Genomic DNA, 19893 nt, shown 5'->3' on the forward strand with positions numbered 1-19893 from the left:
CGGAGCTTCTGCTCTCGAGAACGAACGACCCGATCGTTGGCGGCGGAGGCGCCGTGATTTCGTCAGCTAATCAGGCAGCTGGCCGCGACCAAAGTTCTACAGCGATTCCAGGCACTCTGTTTCTATTACTGTTTATTACCATTGGATGCGAAAACGCGCCGGAGGCACGAAAAGCCCACTGAGCTAGCCGCACGGTCGCTGTGCAGGCGGCGGCCACGGCCGCGAAGTGGCCCAGGCCGGCGCAGGTAGCTCGAGTGATAGCTTGTTACCGCTGCACGAAATTGTCCCCAAGTCCCGACCACGGTGGCTTACATGAGAAAGGAGTTAATGATGCGATGGCGGGCTGCATTAAAAATTGTCATCTGCACCGCTTACGAGAGCGGCACTCGAATATCCGCCGCAGTGCTAAGCCGAACACATCTGTAGGCGGACCTGTAGGTAGACCGGCCGGCTGCTCCCAGCGCGCGTCTTGCCACCCACCGTCTCGAGCGTCGCGCGTCGTTCTTTAGCCGCGGTAGCATTTGCACTCGCAGCGCCTGCGTCACATCCACGGTCGCTTTTTAATTAAGCGCCTCACTAGATCAGTACGTGAGGGCATTCTCAGAAACTGCCGTCGATGCGGATTCGACAGTGCTACGGTGGCTCTGCTCTGTGATATCCCTCCGACGGTCGAGTGGTCAGCTTTGTTCACACAAAATCCACAAAATCCATCGTTTCGCGGCACTCGCTGAAACCGAAACTGCGACTGGCCGCATTTAAAATGCCTCTAATTAAACAACCGTCGCACGCTGAAGCAAATGAGGTTTCTACAGGTTATAAGTAGGTCACTAGCTACTTATCGCAACAAAAAAAACAAGATGCAAAATTTTTGTGTCAGTGCCCCTTTAAAGGAGCTATGAAGAGAAAACACAAGTTTGGTTCATTCAAAAGAATGCCTCGTTAGAATCATAGTGACACCACTTTTAACGTAAACTTCGCTCAAATAAGCTACATAATTAGGAAAAAAGGGAATGGCCATGCGACCCACTAGCTCATTTCCCGCAACCGAACCTATGATGTCATTCGAGCCAATTCTGCGATTGGCGGAGGCCGGCGAAAGTAAACGCAAATTAGGCAGAGCTTACAAGCTTGCCGAACGAGCTATTTGCGCTTAAATTTAGGGCACATTCTTTATAAAGCCGTAAGAATGGTGGTAAGTGTAAGTTACGAAAGCACATGTAAACATAGAAGTACCGCTTCGTACTGCTGCTGTTGGTACTGCGTGCACTAAGCTTGTTTAGCTGCACAGAACTGCGGGGCTTTAGGGTTGTCTCAGACGACACTGGCCGATTGATTGACGCGACGGTGTCTTACGTGAACATATTTGTCGAGCGAGCACTATGTTTCACGAAACTATTTTCTCCCAGAACGAAAAAAAGGCAGAAAACGACATGCCAAGGTATGGTGGCACCATCTAGGTTCAATAACGTAAACAAACGCGCGAATACCTCAGTGCCAGCGCCAACGTACAGGGTGGAGATACCCTTTGAACGGTCCCGTGCCGCTGCAGTTGGGTCAACGTGCACAACACGTTGTTCTCGTTTCCCACGAGACCCAGCAACGCGAAAAAGATAAGATGATTCAAACTTCGCCAGTTAACCCCGTTGTGGCGACAATTTTAGCGCGGTTTTGATACAATGACTTGTTTCGGCAGCGAGCGAGTGGACCAAAATGGCGGCGCCAGCGCATACGTGTCTCCACCCTGTACGGCGGATGCGTGAATTAAGGGACCCTAGGCTGCAGAGCGGTCGGTTCCTGTGACGTCATTTGGGACCACGAAAATGCACGATTGAGCGGGAAAATCAAAATTTTTACCTAAATTGATTAATTTCTCAGTGAATAAAGCATCGTTTGCATTCGGACAAGCGCTGGGGGCACTATAAAACACGAAATCTTTCGAATAACACAAACTTGCATTTTGTCTTCATGGCTCCTTTAATGTGTTCCTCGACGGTTCTCTTATGAAAGCCCGCAATGAGGCCCAGTGTGCTGGCCTGAGATGCTTCGAACTGGATAACCTAAAAAAACACACCAATAAATTCGTTGGGAACATGAGAGGTACGCTCAGATGTAAAGACAGCCCACCGCTGCTCGTTGCTATTTAACACCGATCGACCATATTAAAATACGATAACTATGCGCAGTGAAGCATGCTAGCTTCAATTTGTCATGATCGGGTGAGCGAAAAAGCGCATAATTACAAACATCATGCACAATTTTGAAGGGAAAAAAATAAAAATAAAACGAAGGGTGTTCTTATCTTTTCTTGAGATTGTCTTCATCCATTTGTCTCAAACTTCGGTGACGGGGAACTCGTGAAAGGAAACATCTCTCACCTTACCTTCTTCAGATCTACAATAAGATACAAAACAGTGTACCATCGTGCTGCTTCAAAAAAAAAGAAAGCTTCAGAGGACTGAATAACCTTTATTTTTCATGTCTGAAACTTCGTGCTTTACATACAGCAGACGCACCTTATGCTCCACGCCACGTCTGCAATAGCGCGTTCTGAATGGCTGCGCCCACGCGTGCGGCGGTCGCGGCGGCGAGGAACGACTGGGCGTAAGTAGCGCCACTCCACTTGCAGTGCCGAAAATTATCCCTGCGACGGCGGTGCTGGGGCCCCGCTCGCTGGGCAGGTCCGAAGTATAGTTGGTCGTGCTTGGGCACAACAATCATATGTGCAGCTTTCACCACAGATGACGTGTGTGTTATTGCAATGTGAACAAGACACACCTGCCTTATGTGCAGTTTCATTCGTCTGCATTTGTTCTTAGCACTGCAATCAATCTTGAATGGGCCTTTTTTATTTCTACCCGTGCTCTTGTGACATCTTCTTCAGACATGTGGTTGCGCTCTGGCGGATCCATTACTAGCCTAGGGATCCGGACATGCGTGCATGTACGAGGCAAAATGGACAGGGAGAGAACTTGCCGCTGGAACACTGCCCAGCCTTGGGGCAGCATTCAGCATTTCACATGCTGACTGGGAAACTGTGCAGTGCAGGCTTTCGGTGTGCGCTGCTGCTGTTTGGGGCAGCCGCCCGAACGTGACATGAAAACAGGCTGCACTGTGGCTGGCACATTGGCAAGCCCCAGGTGAAAGTTTCCCTCGTGCGCTCGGAGTGCCTGTGCGTGATTGCCTCGATCGATGTGCATGGCTCCGAACAGTGACAGGGATGGCGGCACTGGGCATCGGGAACCAATCTGGAGCTCAAGAGTCCTGCTGGAGGATGACTGCCCGGTGCAGCGGATGCAAAGTGATGCTCGAGACTCCCAAAGACATCTTCAGGGTGCCTAATTCCATTTCCCTGACTTTCCCATGTTTTCCATGACCTTTTTAGCCAAAATTCCCTGACCTATACAACAGGCGCCATTCTGTGGAAATGGTCCGTGAAGCACATAAAAAGCGTAGAGAAAACACATTCTAGTGTGGGGAAAAAACATACCATTTGTTCCAAGTGCCCTAATTCTCAAAATGCACTTTGATTAACTTCAGTTTGTTCAGTTTGAGGTCTGCTTGAATTCAGTTACGGCTTCAGAGAGTTTATTTCATCTTGCGGGATAGAAGCTTCAAGTTGCGCTTCAGCAAGCACCTTTTGCTTTCTTTCTTGATTGTCCTGGCTCGATATTCAACATGAACCGCATGGTTCGCTTTTGCACGCGATTCGGGCGCGTCGGTGTTGCACGTGCGATTTTTTGACGCCCACGTTGACGACTCGCGCACGCTGCAGCTTCTGCCTCGCTCAGGAAATGACGCGTGTCGCATGCGGCAGTGGGAGGAGCCTGACAACTTGCGCCAACGGGGAGTCGCGCGCCTCTTGGCGGCAGTTTCGAAGTGCTCGAGACAGCTGGCTGGCTCCGCCATAGATGTTTAGGCTTACCACCACGGCAGGTATTGCATGGGCGCTTTCACTAGCGGCGCGGATGATGCTTTATAGTACCGTTTTAGCTCACATTATAAGCTCCTTTACTGCACAAGCAACTTCGTGCGTGCCTTGTGCGGCATTTTAGAGAGCGCTTAGAAGCAGTCGCTCGAGCCCCCGACACCACTTCGCGGTCCATGTCGCCGCCGTCGGCAGCACCGCTAGCAGCGTGCGGGTGGTTCCGCGGCAGCGTCAGCGCGCCTGTGACATGCACGGTGCATTTTCGCGAGCAGAGAACACCCCATGCGGTTTACGCTAAAGCATGTCATGTTCCTTTATGATTATGCAATTCTGGCTCCTGATGTCATAAGATTGAAGTTCTTTCAAGATTAGCTCCCAAAAAGCGCTGCCTTTTAAAATTCGCTGGAAGAAAAAAAGCTCGTTGTGCGTGTGATTTGGGCACCATCCACATCGTCCCTCTGCGCAAGTGCACCCAGCAACTTAAGCCAGCTGCGAGCTGCGTGAACCGCACCGTGAGTTTCTGCTCACGATTCAAGTGCGGTGTTTTCACGGCCGCGTCGACGATTCCGTGCCTGTGGTACTTCCTTTTCTGCACAAGCAAGTGCGTTAGTGCCTTGAGTAGCATTTTTAAGAGCGGTTAGAAGCGGTCGTTGGAGCTAACGCACTACTCCGCGGCCGGTGCTGCTGCCATGTTGCCAGCGCCTGCCGCTCGGCACGTACCGTGCGGGTGGTTTCCGCGGCGGCGTCAGCGCGCCTCAGGCGTGCGCGGCACATTTTCGCTTGCAGAAAAACCAGAAAACGTTTCATGCGGTTCACGCTTTCGTCGCGCGCGAACGTGTTGCGTTCGGTAACTTCTTGGGGGCCACCAACACTGGTTTCGCCTATTCTAAAACTGTGTATAGGCCCTGTAGTGGTTTTCCCTGACTGGTACTACTTGATGGAAAAATTCCCCGACAATTCCCCGACTTTTCCCGGTTTCCCCGGCCCCTGGGCACCATGGTCACATCCAGTGTTGCGTCCTCTGCACTGTCCCTGCAGGCGGCCGGAAACGGCCCCTGGGCAGAGCCCTGCGGACTTGCCTTGCCCTGGCGCTCCTGGGGCATGCGGTAGCGCTGCACCTTCTCCATCTGGCGGGCCTTGTCGTGCTCCTTGGCCAGCTGCAGCACCTTCTGCTTGTACTCGAGCTCCTTGCGCTCCCGCTCCGTCAGCCTGGCACCGGGGGGAGAGGAGGGGGGAAAGCTTCACCGAGCGAAGCCCCACAGCAACACCTGGGGGCACTGCTACCACCCGCTGCAGTGCCTCCTATGGAGCGCAGCTGCGTTGCGGTACTGCGTCTCGTACACTGCGCCTCCTCTGGGTTACCCCTCACTGTTGCCTGGCGTTGTGCAACCACTGCACCTGTTGCTGTCCCTCTGTTTTGCATACTCATCCGAAGCACTTGCACAAAGGGAAGCATCTTGTACATGCACTCTGGTATCTCCCCATTCCCACACCTTTGTACGCGCTCTTCCGCATTCCATGCCACTGGCCGCTCTGCTCAACACACTGGCCAGCAGCCCCTTTGGCTGCCACCCACCCTTCCTCCCACGAGGCTGTGCACTTGGCCACCCCGCCAGCTGCTGCTGCTGGCCCCCTTTACGGTACGCACCCCCGACTGCTCTGCAGCTGCCCTCTTCCAGGTCCACAGCAGAAGGGCACTACTGGGCACAGCGGGAAGCGGCAGGACCCGTGCCGTGCCACCTCCCAAGCCACACTGGCAGGGCAGTGCCAAGAAAGGCTCACAAAAGGGCACCTGTGGTAGTACACAGTGCAGCCAAGCAAAGCCACAAGCTGCAGCTCCACGGCCGCCCACAAGGTGGGGGAAAATTTTGCGCTCAGTCGGCTGCCAGGGCACGATGGTCCCTTCTCTCGGCAGGAGGGCTCCAAGCGCTTTGAAATGGCCACCACCAGTGCCTAGTGCTCAAGGCCAGGCCAAAACAGCTACGGTTGAAGCATGCCCCAAAAGAGCTTCGCTTTGGCAGCAAGCCCAATGTCCCACTTCCTCCGAGAAGTGGAGGGAAAATGGGCCTGAAAAGCACAACTGATGGCACCGCATCACAGGGTCACACTGAATGCAACGATCTTCAATTCCTCGTTCCCTGCGGTCCTTTCTTCTCCGGCACACATCAGCGGGACACTGCTGCTTAGTCCAGCCAAGATTAGGCTAGTGGGCAGACAGAGGCCCCTCCCGCCTCTCGCTCCCTGCCTCTGTCCCTGCTTGTTGTTTCCACCGGCTGGATGACCAACGGTTACCTCGCACTACCTGCCCTGCCCTTTCTTCTTCTTAGTTTCCACCAGCATGCCCTTAACACGCGCTTGTTCCCAGACCCACTCGGCTCTCTTGTTGTCCCGCAACGTTACACCTATCATCTTCCGTCCCACCGCGCGCTGAGTCGCCCTCAGTCTGAGTTGAGCCCCCTTAGTGAGCCTCCCAAGTTTCTGCCTCGCAGGCGAGTACCGGTAGGATGCAGCTGACGTACACTTTCTCCTTCGGGGATTCATTGTATGACAATGCCTGTCGAATGCACCCCACTGCAGCATCATCCTTGTAACTATCTCTGCCTCGTGTTTCGGATGCGGGGTCACTACTTGGCCTGGGTAGATATATTCGCTTGCCACTACTCCCACTGCCGCGCCACCTGTCTCATTAAGGTCATCGGTCATACAGGGTAGCCGAGTGGATCCCTAGAGGAGGCAAGCATGGCAGGGGGTGGCCGAAAGTTAGGAGGGCAGACCAGATCAGCGAGCCTGCGGGGCTAAGTCAATGGGGCGCAGTTAGCACAGGGCCGGTGCAATTGGAGACCCATGGGAGAGGCCTTCATCCTGCAGCTGCAAGGAGAGCTGACAACACTCTGCTGGAGCTGTTTCAGGTGGAGATGCCTGCCCTTATTCAGCAGGGCCCCTGCGAGTGCGCTCCTCCCCTGTGGCTCCCCTGTGGTCCCCCCGGCACTCACGGGACGTCGGAGAAGAGGAACTGCTCGTCCTGGATGTCGGCCTCCAGCTCGACCAGCTTGTCCTCCTTGCGCCTCTCCAGGTACCGGCGCCGCGACTCCACCCGCAGCCGGGGCAGCACCCGCAGCCGGTCCTCTGCCTCCAGCTTGAGCCGCTTGGCCGCCTCCTCGAACGCCTGCGCACGCACGGGGGCAGTGGGCGCCCTGCCGCTGCACCTGCCACCGCCGCCGCACCTTCTTGTCGGAGCGCTCGACAATGTTGCGCGTCTTGTCCTTGTCGCGGTCACGCAGCCGGGCGGCAAACTCGTCCCGCTCCTTGAGGTCCCGCAGCCGCTCATCCTCAGGGTCCGCCTCCGCGACTGACCGGCTGCTGGCCGCCGCCACCACTGGCCTGCAAGCACCGGCAGAGTCGGCTGACGCTAAAGACGCAGCCACACACCCCACCATTTCACCGCCATTTCACACACGCAATCCCCAACGTGAGAAAGTATTGGAAATGATCAGCTGTACACTCTGTAAACAATCAGCTGTAAACCTGGACTATTTCAGTGGAACCCCGATAATACGACTTTCAAGGGGCTGCACGAAAGTGTCATATGATGAGGGTACGGGCAAATGCCAGCCTAGTAGACGGTCCCACGCAACAGGTGGGCTAAGAACATACTCAGCACGTTCTTGCGTAATTTGCAAACCGTTGGCTCAAATCCCAAGTTCCTAAAAACAGAGGCGCCTATTTTGTGCGCCCCTCCCCTTGACGGCGTCTGCGCTCGACCGCTGGCCTTGCGCCTCGCAACTGCGAGATAAGCTGCGAGATAATTGAGAGGGGAAAAGGCGAGAGTGCAAGGCCTACATGGGAAGAAGGCGGGAGAACAGAGTGACTTGGATTGAGTGGGCGTCCAGGCATCGGCGTGGGACAGTCGCAAGTTGGGTGAGTTGGTACGTGTTCATGCCTAATCACAGCGCGAAGGACGGGACAGTGGTTGATCCTTCTCCTTCGCGCTGTGATCAGGCACCATCGGCGTGGGGTTGCGTCGCATACGTTTGCACATTTGCCAGCTCGATGGGAGCTCCACCTGCACTGACTTTTCACGGCCGGCACCAGGGGCCGTCGAAGGCTCACTCCCACCCGCCAGTACCCGTGGCCATGACGGGGGCTCGCAATAAAGAAAGGTGGGGACGAGGCAGCCAAATGGGGCAAGAAACGAGAAGAGGAACGCCGGTTCATCCCCGCCAGAGTCCGTGGCATGAAGCGGACCACGTGCACCCGAGCGTTGCCCTGCTTCCGTGGGGAGCGTGCCAGGACCGCAGCGATCCGTTGTGAGAAGCCGGTCGTCGTAAGACCGGAGGACGTACCACTGTATGAACCTCTCGTAAACGGTGGACACACTCAAAAGGGGAAAAGAGAAGCCTCTGTACTCTGGTGCCAACTCAAAAACACAGAGATTAAAAGGTTGGCGTTGAAACAAGGTCTGTTACGTGCACCTACGGCATTGTCACGGGTACGAAAATATGCTGCACAAGGACAGAATCTCTTCGCTTTGCATACTGTGAAGAATTTTTCAGTCATCACTGCGCCAAGCCCAACTCACCTTGCTACACTTCCCACTTCCATCAGAGATTAGCGATAACAAAGGCAGAGCAAAAATAGTAACTACAGCAAGTGCCACTTGTGGGGTAGAGCCTTAAAAAGGGACACACAGCTCAGGGAAATAGTCTCAGTGAATTTCTCCTTCTGCACGTCACAAAGTTGCCAACCGATCTTTTTTGGCCCAAATTCCTCAACTTGTCGACAACCCAAGTACTGTTTAATCGGCGCTCATACAAACTAATTTGGTATTCGGGCATGTTTGCTATCCCAGTCAAATAGAAAAATCACCCGTCAACTGTGCTTACACCAGGGAGATAAAACCCTCACTGCAACAGATGCCCTTTGCTATGCAGTGGCGATGCTCCGTGGGGCAGATGAATGCAGTTCCTATTCTAGTAGATGTGGGCTTAAGTCGGGCGGATGAACCAAACGCAGACATTTTTTCCCTATGTCGCCGTCTCACACGAAGGCCTCCTCTCCAGGAAGTGGCTAATGCTCAAGTTTGGGCAGGAGGCCCTTTGCCACCTGCTGTGCTTTACGACAAAAGATTGGAAACTACAACCAGCATGAACATGACAGTGGTCCTCGCCTGAAAAAATGCCAACCACAAGAAGGGTGACGTCAAAGAGGTCAGGAACTGCAGACTCCTCACTGAGGGGCCCTTACGGAAAGGCTGCTTGCTCAACAACAAATGGAAGCTGCGTTGTCAGCCAGGCACCTTCCTACGACACCCATTCGGTGGACGCTGCTGGAGCACAGGAACCGAGGCTTGGGAAGGGATCAGGAGGGCAAGTGCCTGCCACACTGCTTACGAGGGGCACTTGGACGACCCAGTCCTGCCCAGAGCTGCACTTGAGGAGCTTCAGGAGCTGCACTGGGCGTAGTATGCGAATACGAGCAGACGTGCAGACGGCAGGCTGTTCGCCCTAGCGCAACGAAAGAGCAGGAGAGTTGCGAGTGCCCACACAAACCGCGGGAAGGCAGCGAGGCTGGTGAGAGTTCAGAAAACACTCGGCCGTAACGGACCGCCAGAGAGAAAGGGATGCACGCAGTGCGCAGCTCCAGTGATCGCTTCCACTAAGGCAGAACCTCGGGTCTCTTGTGCCTGCCTGTTCTGGGCAGTTCTAAGACAGTGCAAAACTGCTGTCACCACCGAAATTCCACTGGCAAACAAAATACGGGGCTGCTCCAGAGCAGTCCAAACTTGCAAATAGAAGAGGCCTTCACTGAACACAGGTCAACCCAATGGGCAAGCACTGATAAAGACAGGAGACGACCTCAAATGAAGATAAAGAAGTGGACTGGGGCTGGCCCCGCAGCGAGACGACATGGACAACAGGACGAGGACAGGGGTGGAGCCTCAGGGAGTGACGCTGTTGTGGAGCAGTGTCTGGGAGCAGGTACATCATTCACTCGCAATTTTTCATTGCTGGTAAGCAACAAGAACAAACCCAAATGGCTTTTACACAAAAAATCAATCAATACTACAAGGTAGAAAAGTGTACGCTCCCAGAATTAAAGCGTCATAGCCAAGCCAAGAGGGCGATAACTAAAAGAAACTCGAGATGAGCGACACTTTGAATAGCTATGCCTTCAAACAAGTAAAAAGTAAATGTTTCCGTTGCTATTACAGCCACGAGAAACAACCAAGATGGGCAAACTGTTTTCTCTTGGATTAGAGGTTCATCCTCATTCTACGCCAAGCGAGGCTTGGGACAAATAAAAAAAAACTCGAGACAAAACATTACGAGGAAACAAAGATAATTTGACTTCAACCTGACCAGGCTCCAGAGAAATTAAAAATTAATGCTCACACGGACAAAACAAAAGAGAAAAGATGGCATATATCGAGGAATACATGCTTCCAGCCGAGCCAAGCATGCCGTCCCACTGCGTCCCATTTCTCCACACAGCAACTCTTTCTTCCGGGCGGAGAGAGCGGGCTCGCCCGAGGGAGGGCCCGCCTCCTCCCCAAAAGCAGGGCTGCAGGTGGCGGCTCATCGCTTCATCCCGGCGCATCCCGCCTTTGCAACAGCAGGCGCCCTCGCGATGCGATCGCAAGGGAGCAGATGCATTTGGGGGAAAAGTGTGCCCGCACAGTGCGACCGGCGAGCTGGAGTGCCACGTCAGCTGGACCGTGCTCTCGGCGCAGCACTTGCACCCCCGACGGAGTGGGCACACACACACCTGGGAGCTATCGACCCGTTCCACAAGCGACTGGGGCCACAGTTTGCCAGGCCAGCTGCCAGGCCAGCTGCCAGGCCAGCTGCCAGGCCAGTTTGCCAGGCCATCCCATCGAGCCGTGGCCACGCCAAGGCAAGGCACAAACTGCTTAGCTCAGTTCAAAAGCGGGAACGTACGTGTCTTCGTCGCTGGCATCCTCTGTCTTCCGCCGGAGGTGCCTCTTCGTGGACGACTTCTGCACAAAGAGCGGTTGGCCATCACGACAGCATCCCGTTAGGGGCCACCATGCAGACTCACACTTGTGCATTCCAAGGCCTGCCCACACTGCCAGTGACACACAGTGGGGCGGCAGCACACTGGGTGACAAAAGAGGAGGGAAGTCGGCTTCTACGATATCCAGAAAGTCTGGTGTTATTTTAAAAAAAAAACGCAGCCATGGCGCTTACGAGCTATAAGCTGCAGAAGCGTTGGGCGCATACAATCTCTGCAAGTTTTTTGAATAAGTTGTTGTCATTAAGAATAACATGCATTCTCCAAAGCAAGTCTTTGTAAGCCAACAGGACCTCATAAGCGTCACACTATTTACTACAGCAATGTTTTCACTTGGATTAAAAGTTACTGCCAGGCTTGACGTAGTCAGCGCGTTTTTGCTTGGCCGCTGGGGATTTGTCTCAGGGCATATCATAACCAGAGAAAATTTTCACGCAAAATTTCCACAAAGAGATTGGGTTTGACATTTTCATGGAGAGAGGGGCAATAATGAGCTATATCAAGTTTTGCCCACAAAGAATTACACTGTATGCGTACAAAAATCGGGGGACAGCTGCCGAAGGCATCCAAGGGAGAGTTCCTCGAAACGGCACGTTAGCACTGCGCTCACTGGCGGGCCAAGCTCCGCACCTTCCTGCGTACCAGCCAAACTTCCCCGGGCGCTGCGACCGTCACACACTGGCGTCCACTCAACTGTGCTTATTCCTTAAAGGACCTCGAAAACAGCCCGCCTCCAGTCGGCGCTGCCCCTGTCTCCACACTGGGCCAGAACTACTGCCCCCTGGCGGCCTGCAAAAAGGCCGCCAAGCCCGGCCCTCCCCCCGAAAGGGCCCTGCACCGAGCTGTGGGAAAGGTGCCTCCTGAGCAGGGACACCAGCGCAGGAGGCACCTCCGATGCCTGAAGAAGGGCTACTTGGTGTTCCACAACGTTCATCTTAAGCGCCGAAAGAAACAGGGACGCAACGCTTGTCACACTTGTCTACTGTGCCCCCGTTTTTTTCTGCGCTTCAGGTGCACGTTGTGAACCTCCGATGCAACCAGCCCCATCCTGGCACCAGCAGAGGCTGTGGGAAGGCCACCTCTCTGGCAGGGAGGGGGGTCAACCAGTTGGCGACATGGTCAACGAGAGAACGCAGCGAGGGTAGCGCAAAACACGAGCACATACTGCTCCTGTCGAGAGGAGGCCGACTTTGTTCTCACTCTAGCCTCACTTGGACCCAGATCTTGCGAGCTCCTTCAAGGCATTTGTTCGAGTGAGGCTTCCCTGTGTTGCGTGCCACAATTGGCGGCGACATGCCTGAGTGGCCGCTGTCACCTGCTACACTCCGCTTGTGAGGAAGGGCAGCAGTGCCCGTGCTAGAAATCGCCCGCTGTGATGCTGTAGTGCATGAAAAAGCGCGTTTCTCGTGGTTCAGTTATTTTTGCCAGCTTCTGACACATCTGAATAATTTCAAGTTTGCAACACACGAGGACAGAGAGAACAACTTTCTTCAGAGCATCGGTCAGAAGAGCATGTGCAACTCATCCTTTCTAGGTTATTCGCGAGGTTCAGCGCTCAGAGCTCCTTACTAAGTATTCAAAATGCGCAGGCTTCCCTAGAGTATTTTTGAGATGCTGTTATGAAGACTCAACAGTCTAATGCTACACACCACGCACGCGCACCGCACAGCAGGAAATAAAGCGGCTGTCTTCTATTTCATTTGGTGGTGTCGACTTGCATCAGGTGAATGTTTTTTTTTTTTTCTGTACCAAACCCATTATTTTTATGCACCATCACAAATGTGTTATTAGTAGGTTTGGGTATGTTAGGGAGGCTCACAAAGATGGTGAGGATATTTTCTTCAGGCTGTATGTCATACATTCCCCTCTTCCCAAATTGGCTTTCCTTATGGCTGAGTGCAAGAAGGTGCATATCCGCAGTGTGCGCTGTTCATTCCCACGTAAATGCTCTGCCATTGCGATCACGCCCCACACCACGTTGTCCAGAGTACTCGAAGGCGGCTTTTGTGCTCCGAAATTCCTATTGTAACCATCTTTATCCTAACGAACTGGCTCTCAACCCTAATAATTATGACATGATTACGGCGTTGAAGGCTTGATATACTCACCAACAACAAAATGCGTGCATATATTACAAGAATCAAAACCGGTGAATATTTCCAAGCAGCTCTTTATTGTTTTCCAACCCTTCCAGGTGCAAAGAACAAATCCTGGTCTCAAGAAAATTACTCTCACTCGCTTGTCCTGGACTGAGGACCCGGCCCACTAATCAGCTCGATCTTACTGTTAAATAAAGTTTTCTCCTCCTCCTAAGCGCAGTTTCCTAAAATGCATATCTCAACATTGGGAAGATGTAGCTGTGGGAAATTTACCGAAATTATCCTCCAGGTCTGAACAAACATAGTGTTACTGTATTCTTACCGTATACATGACTCATTTTGCTCGATAAACCTCCATACTTGTTAGAAGCCTGGTATAAAGCTAGCCCGTGTGTACGCACACAGTGGCTCATCCTACAGTTTTCGCAGCCTATAGTGCATGCCGGCATACTTTCATGCCATGACAACGTAAAGCGGTGTGATACAACACTTTCGAGCGTTTGGCAAGGTTGCGAAAACTGTTTTATCTTGCATATGATTACCAGAAAGACTTAACAGACTTCTCAAATGCCTTCTGGCAAAACCGACAGCCCCGCAGGCGTGGAATTTGTTTAATCGGGTATTTTCGCTGCTGTCAGTTGCTAGCCGCTGGCTGCTCCCTTGGTTCGAGAGATTGCTGGGTACGCATAGCTCAGGCTCCTCGCGCTCCGCACCGGACCGGCTCCACGAGGAATGGGGCGACGGCGGCAATGTTCCTCCCGCCCTGAGCTGGTGTGTGCCATTTTAAGCCTAACATCGTGATAAAACGCACACACAAAATCTGGCGCCGACAAGCCTCAGAAGCGCAAAGACACAGCAGGGAGAGCGAGCCCGAGAGCAGCAAACGAGGGACAATCAGGCGTGCACCAGACACCCCTCCACCACCCTTGGCCAGCCACAGCCCCTTGTGGGGGGGAGAGGGCACCTTGCGGGGGGCGGTGGTGGGCGCATCCTCGTCGCTGTCGGGCAGCAGCGCGTACTGGGCGTTCTGCTCGAGCACCTGGCGGACAGCCCGCTCGTGGGCGCGGGCCGGCGTCTCCCGCGGCTCCCGGTGGGGGACCTGCAACGGGGGGCTTCTGCTTTCCCAAGAGCCGCACCAGACACGGCCCGGGGCTCCGCAGAGGGCAGAGAATAATCCCTCCTGCGGGCGCAGGCCGTCAAGATGTTCCAGGCATAAAACAAAAGAGCAAATTAGCAAGGAGGGATTCCCGCTGTGATGCTAACTGGGACAGAGTCAAACTGATGCATTTGCCACAAGCGTTCGTGCTTCCCCGATCTAGTGAGACCGTGGGCATTATCTTTCCGCCGCCAGTGCCGCTTCAGTCCACACTGAGTGCACACTAGAACAGCTCCCCAGAAGAAAAGAAAAAGAAATGCAGGTCACACAGAGCTTCACACAAGCACACTCTGAAAGGCCAACTGCACTCAAATGTTCGACAAATTAAAAATAATGTCACGCAATTAAACACATAAAATGAGTGCGAAATGCAAAATACTGTGTTTCAAACATTAACGCGCGCGACGCAAACGGCTCACCACATTGGTGTTTTCGGAACCGGAACTGTATATAAAAGGCGGCCATTACCGGTGGACGGACGTGACGTACGTGATGGAACGGAAGCGGCCGCGCCAGAACCGGCGGCCGCTCAGAGCCGCTTCAGAAGCACGCGGTAGCGTCGCGTTTCGCACTGTTATTTCTACAGAAGAACTTCCACTAACGTTTGCCCAGGATAATGTGGTTAGGCGCACCTCCGACATCGCGTTGCTATCAATCGCGATGAAGTAGACCGTTCGACGGTTATTTTTCCGCTAGAATCCCTGCCGGAGTAGCAATCCTTGGGCATTGCGACTAAAAAAGCGGGCCCTAATTTACAAAGCTACTTGCTCGTACGATATAGAAACGCAACTTTGGTTTGCCCGGCGTCTCGGCTATCACACAGCTGTCTTTGAAGGGAACAAACCGCACGCGGCAGGAGATCAATCACTATTTTCACTACACATTGCATGCAAACAGCTTCGTGAATATTTTTTGCCTTGCTGCACATCAAGAATCGAATCATAAAAGGGATCTAAAACTATAAACCAGCTTCCATAGCTAAATTATGCACTAAAACATGAAAAAAGTGACCTATCAACCGCTGTTTTCTACTTTCACCAGAGACGGGCTGTTGAAGACATTTCACTTTCAAGTAAACTAAATCTAACACTCCACAAAAGTAAATACCTCAATTGGAAATTGAAAAAAAAATCTAGTTTATTGTTTAGGAGAGGAGAAGTTTCGTTAGCTGTCGCACTTCGCGAAGACGACTGCCGATATTCGTGCGTATGCATCTGCTACCACAAGCAAGGCTGATTTTGGTTCACTTAGCGAGTGAGGCAAAAGCCGCACACATGTTTATACTAAATGTTAAAACGACTCCAGTTAGGTCATCAAACGTTTGGAAAGGTCTAAGGGATGGAGGTGGCGTTGGGCCAGCCCAATAATAGCAAATATTGGACGCGGAAGTGCAAGTGGTCAGGAATTTATAAGAGATCCTTTTTTTCTGTAATAGATGCAGTAGGAATGACAAGTGTAAGACAAGTGCACGTTTCCGCTTTGTTTTTTTTTAGGGGGGGGGATAAAAATAATTTCAAGTAAAAGAAGTTTTGCTAACTCCAAAACGTTCGCAAGCGCAGGAATAGTGTCTTGGCTTCTAATCTCCTTTATTGCATTGAAAAAAAAAAAAAAAAAGTGGCGAATATTGCTAGTTTTAAACATGTGATGGCGACGGCGGTACAGCGCGGTGGTGTAGCAGAGAAACCCCGGGCGAACGCATCCCTTCGCCCGGCGGAGCGTCGTGCAAGTCGCCGGAGAAGAGCGAGCTCCACAGGACAGGTTCCCCTACCTCCGTCACAGGCCGCTTGGAACTTGTTTCGGCGACTCCCCGCCAGGTGCAAACGTCGTCTGCTCGGAGGTATTTTGAACGACGGTACCTCATGTTCTCTGTGCTTACGAAGCTTAGGATTTTGCCATGGTGATTTTAAGAGCATATGGATCAAATTGGGACAAAGAAAATTTTGAGTGCAGTTGGCCTTTAAAGGAGCCATGAAGACAAAATACAAGTTGGGTTTATTAGAAAGACTGCTTAGTCCCGATAACAATGATACCAATATCATCACCATCTTCGCACAAATAACGGAGATATTAACGCAAACGTGTGAAGCCGTGGCTACCCCCTAGCCAATTTCCCGCAACTTTTCTATGACGTCACGGAACCTTGTTTGTGCGATTGGCGGCCGCCTAACTGACCTGTCGCGACGACACATGACGGACGTCTGTAATGGGGCCTCTAGTTCCATTTGACCGCATCACTTGAATGCTAACGGGCAGTTAACGCGCTGAAAATTATGTTTTATTGTTGGCCCGTATGACGTCATTCTTGCTCATAACACGTCACTGTGGCACAAAATTTGAAAGTTTTTAAATACTTCTTGCTTTTTTTTTGTTGAAGAAACATCTTTTGTGGCTCTAGTGGAGCTGAGTGAGATACTGAATTGTAGTTCTTTCAAACTAAACTATTTTCTCTTCATGGCTCCTTTAACTATGTGCAGCCTCTGGCAACGGCAGAGACAGAAAACAAGTCAATTTCATGCAGGTATAAACGACGCCATAGGCAGAGCAAACCAGGCCACAGAGATTCGCAATGGACGCCCTCACAAAACAAAACCACAAGAGCTGAAAACAAGCAGCACCTTCCAATGGGGGAATCCAGTGGCCAAGTTCACTGCACCACTGCTTCTTCTTTGCTGAATGCCGACATGCTGAGCACTCAGCAGAGTGGAATGCGGGCTATGCCTGCCCAATGTGGGCCTCCCCTGTCAGGTCTACCATTGCAGGTCTGGATCAGCCCTTTCCTTCGCGCCTGCAAGCTATCGCCGGCGCAAAGCGGCACTGCATGCTCTGCTCGTCACCTTTTCAAGCGGCCACCGAATGCGTTGCCTGCTGCCACTGAAGGCCACGGCCGAGAAGTGCTCCGATGGGCAGCAATTTTCGGCTGAGCTGCTGTTGTGAACCCCTAATCGAGGCACTGAATGTTGGTTGGCTGCGCTCGTCGAGCCTTGAGGATTCTGACAAAAAGTGCTGCAGGGTCCCCGTCAGCTGGAGCAGCATCAGAGTCAGGATCGCCATGTGCACATCCCTCGAGATGGGGAAAATGCATGGTTGCTGCAGAGCCTCGCTGTTCACTCGGCCGAGACGCCTACACTGGATCTGACGAGCACGTTTTGCAGCACTTGTCCAGCACTTTACCTCCCAACGGCGCAGCACCAAACATGAACACACAAACCTAACGATCTCAAGCGAGCACAATTTTGCCACCCACAAGTTGGCCTCCACACGTTTCTCACGGGGAAAGCGTGCCTCTTTCTGAACATGTGCCCGATTCCCAATTTTCACTCAATACGTGGGTGGTGCAAAGACTGAAAAAGAAGTATGCGGAAAATGGCAAACACTACGGCCTCTGCGTGCTTGAAAGACATCCACGACAAACAAGCAAGAGCCCCGTGCTGTTCCCTTTGCTATTCACGGCCACAGTCGTTTGAATCACGCTGAAAAGTGCTGCCGCCTACCGAGTGCAGCAATGCGTGAAAACAGGTGACCTTTTCTTTTCGGGCGATGTGCCCAAGGCAACCCCTGTCGTAGCAGATCAGCTCTCACCATCCTGGGCACTGCAACCAGAAGCCCCTCGTCAGCTTTGTCCCAGCCCAGCTTCCACCGAGCTGGTGTTCACTCCCCATCCGTTGCCACGGCTTGCCCTTTCCCCCGTTGTCTCAGCCGCAGCCACACCCCATCTCTGCACAGGATGTGCTTGCGCCTCGCGGGTGCGGCAAACAGCCCGACCAATTTCCTCGGTTGAAGGGGACCTTTTGGACAAACTCGAAGCATCTGCTCAGTCTTTGTGGCAACTCCAACCCTAGAGCTCACTGCGGTTTACAACCTCACAAGACACATGGAAAAAAATTACGCCCACCTCCCCACCCTGTGTAGATGCGACGCATCGTGGGTTTCCCTCGGCGTTTCCGTTGGGTTGATTCTCCCATCGCGTGAAACGTGCCATGAACGCATACGATGCATTTTCGTCTACTACGGGGTTCCCGCACCCCGTGCACGTCACTTTGCAGTCTCATCGTCAGTGGTGCTAGCAGTTCTGTTCTTGGGCTGGCCGGTGCTTGTTGCGGTTGCGCCGACCATCGCGATAGCAGGCTTGTTAGTCTCCATTCAAAGCAGCGCTGGAACGATGGAGCGGAGCGGCGCAGGTACCGCGTTGTATACCGCCGCATAACGGTGAGGGGAATGAGAGAGAGCAGCGCATGCGCATGCGTTAACCGAGCGCTAGCGCGCGCCGACGCACAGCTGGCATTGCGAGGAGCGAGCGCTAACCAGCAGATAACGCTGCGGTGAGAGCGGCGGAGAGCGCATGCGCAGCTGGTGCGGACAACGACGACGACGCCGGATGGATGGAGGGATGCATGCATGCATGGACAAGGCAGGTGAATGAGATGCAGTCGCATCTAAAAAGAAGATAGGAACAAACACCACAGGGCGAAGTAGCTCAAAATGACCAGAAGGTTAGCTTTTACACGGCACTGTCACACTAACGGGCAGGCCATTGCGAAATGGAGAGTGGCTTCGCAAGAGTCTAAGGCCCACCTTCGTCCCAAGTTTCTGATTTTTCTCTCATCGAAAACAGCATCCACGTGCCTACCGCACTGGTCGTGCTCAACTGCCCAGTTACTTGCATGCGACAAGTGCCGGCGCAAATACGCGGACAAACTTTTGCCACGGGCTACCGGATTTACTGAGCTGCGTCTTTTCCGCGCTCTTCGAGCCTTCTGCTCAGACTTCACGCAGGTATCCCACCAGTGGCGGCCGTTCCATAAGCAAAGTTTTTTTCTTCTCGCCAACCACAAGGATCAAAAACGCTAGTTTAATCGGCCTCCCTTATTCCGACGCTGCTACGCTGGAGCAGCTGCAAACTTAACTCCTCGGTGAAGCTGACGGCAGCCACTTAGGCACGCCATGCCAGCCAGACCTTTCAACAACTCCCGCTTTACTTTCCACCGCCAGAGAAGGACGGCAATGGCACACATAACGGCGAACCCGTGCCAAAACAAGGCGCTTGTTTTGGCACGGCTTGCCGGGTCAAACTGCAGGCACCAGTCAGCTGCACTGACAGCTGCACCAGTCAACTGTACACGGCGTACCTTTTCCCACAGCTGCCCCACAAAGCCGACGACTTCGTCGTTGACCGAAATCGTGCCGGTGTCGCGTATCTTCTCGACCAGCTCTCGCCGGGAGGAGCTCTTCTGGGCCATGTTGATCAGGAACTGGGCCACGTACCGATCGCTCATGCCCAGGATCGAGTGCAGCTGATCGCTGACCCATTGCTCGACGCCTGCCATGGCTGATCGCGAGGCCGCTTTTTAAGCAAGTGCGCGCAACGGTGCACGTCTTTCACGTCAGAGCCACTTTAGTCAGCACAAGCTGAAGGGGCCCGCTCCTCTGCAGAAGCGAGAAAAAGACATGTCCGAGAAACGCTCACAACACGTTGAGAGCGCGCGGCCATGTGGCCATGTTGATGACTTGTTGTGGCTAGTTGTGACTTGTGACTGGTGCACTCGCCATGTTTGCGACGCGAAAGAATTAAGTAAAATAGTTTAAATAATTTTGGCGCATTTCTTCTTTCGTGCCTTTTTATTCCAAGAGCTTGCTAGCTCAATATTTACAAAATAATTGTGTCTCACGTGGGGCACGAGACA

General features: G+C 53.0%; 1 protein-coding gene across 3 annotated transcripts in view; it reads right to left on the reverse strand.

Moving 5' to 3' along the window:
- L(2)37cb (DEAH-box helicase 16 lethal (2) 37Cb) overlaps positions 1 to 19730 on the reverse strand; it is a 148466-nt gene extending 128736 nt beyond the window's left edge. For all 3 annotated transcript variants that reach the window (XM_077705757.1, XM_077705767.1, XM_077705747.1), the window contains exons 1-6: positions 19339 to 19730; positions 14021 to 14155; positions 10864 to 10922; positions 7150 to 7306; positions 6919 to 7091; positions 5005 to 5134 (exon numbers count right to left, since the gene is read on the reverse strand). In XM_077705757.1, the coding sequence (XP_077561883.1) occupies positions 5005 to 5134; positions 6919 to 7091; positions 7150 to 7306; positions 10864 to 10922; positions 14021 to 14155; positions 19339 to 19536 (852 nt within the window). In that variant the 5' untranslated portion in view covers positions 19537 to 19730. The remainder of the gene's footprint in view (positions 1 to 5004; positions 5135 to 6918; positions 7092 to 7149; positions 7307 to 10863; positions 10923 to 14020; positions 14156 to 19338) is intronic.
- Positions 19731 to 19893: the final 163 nt, after the last annotated feature.

This window comes from Haemaphysalis longicornis, unplaced genomic scaffold (assembly GCF_048455015.1).
Source record: "Haemaphysalis longicornis isolate Haplotype H1 unplaced genomic scaffold, Haemaphysalis longicornis Haplotype H1 scaffold_1, whole genome shotgun sequence".
NCBI lineage: Eukaryota > Metazoa > Arthropoda > Arachnida > Ixodida > Ixodidae > Haemaphysalis > Haemaphysalis longicornis.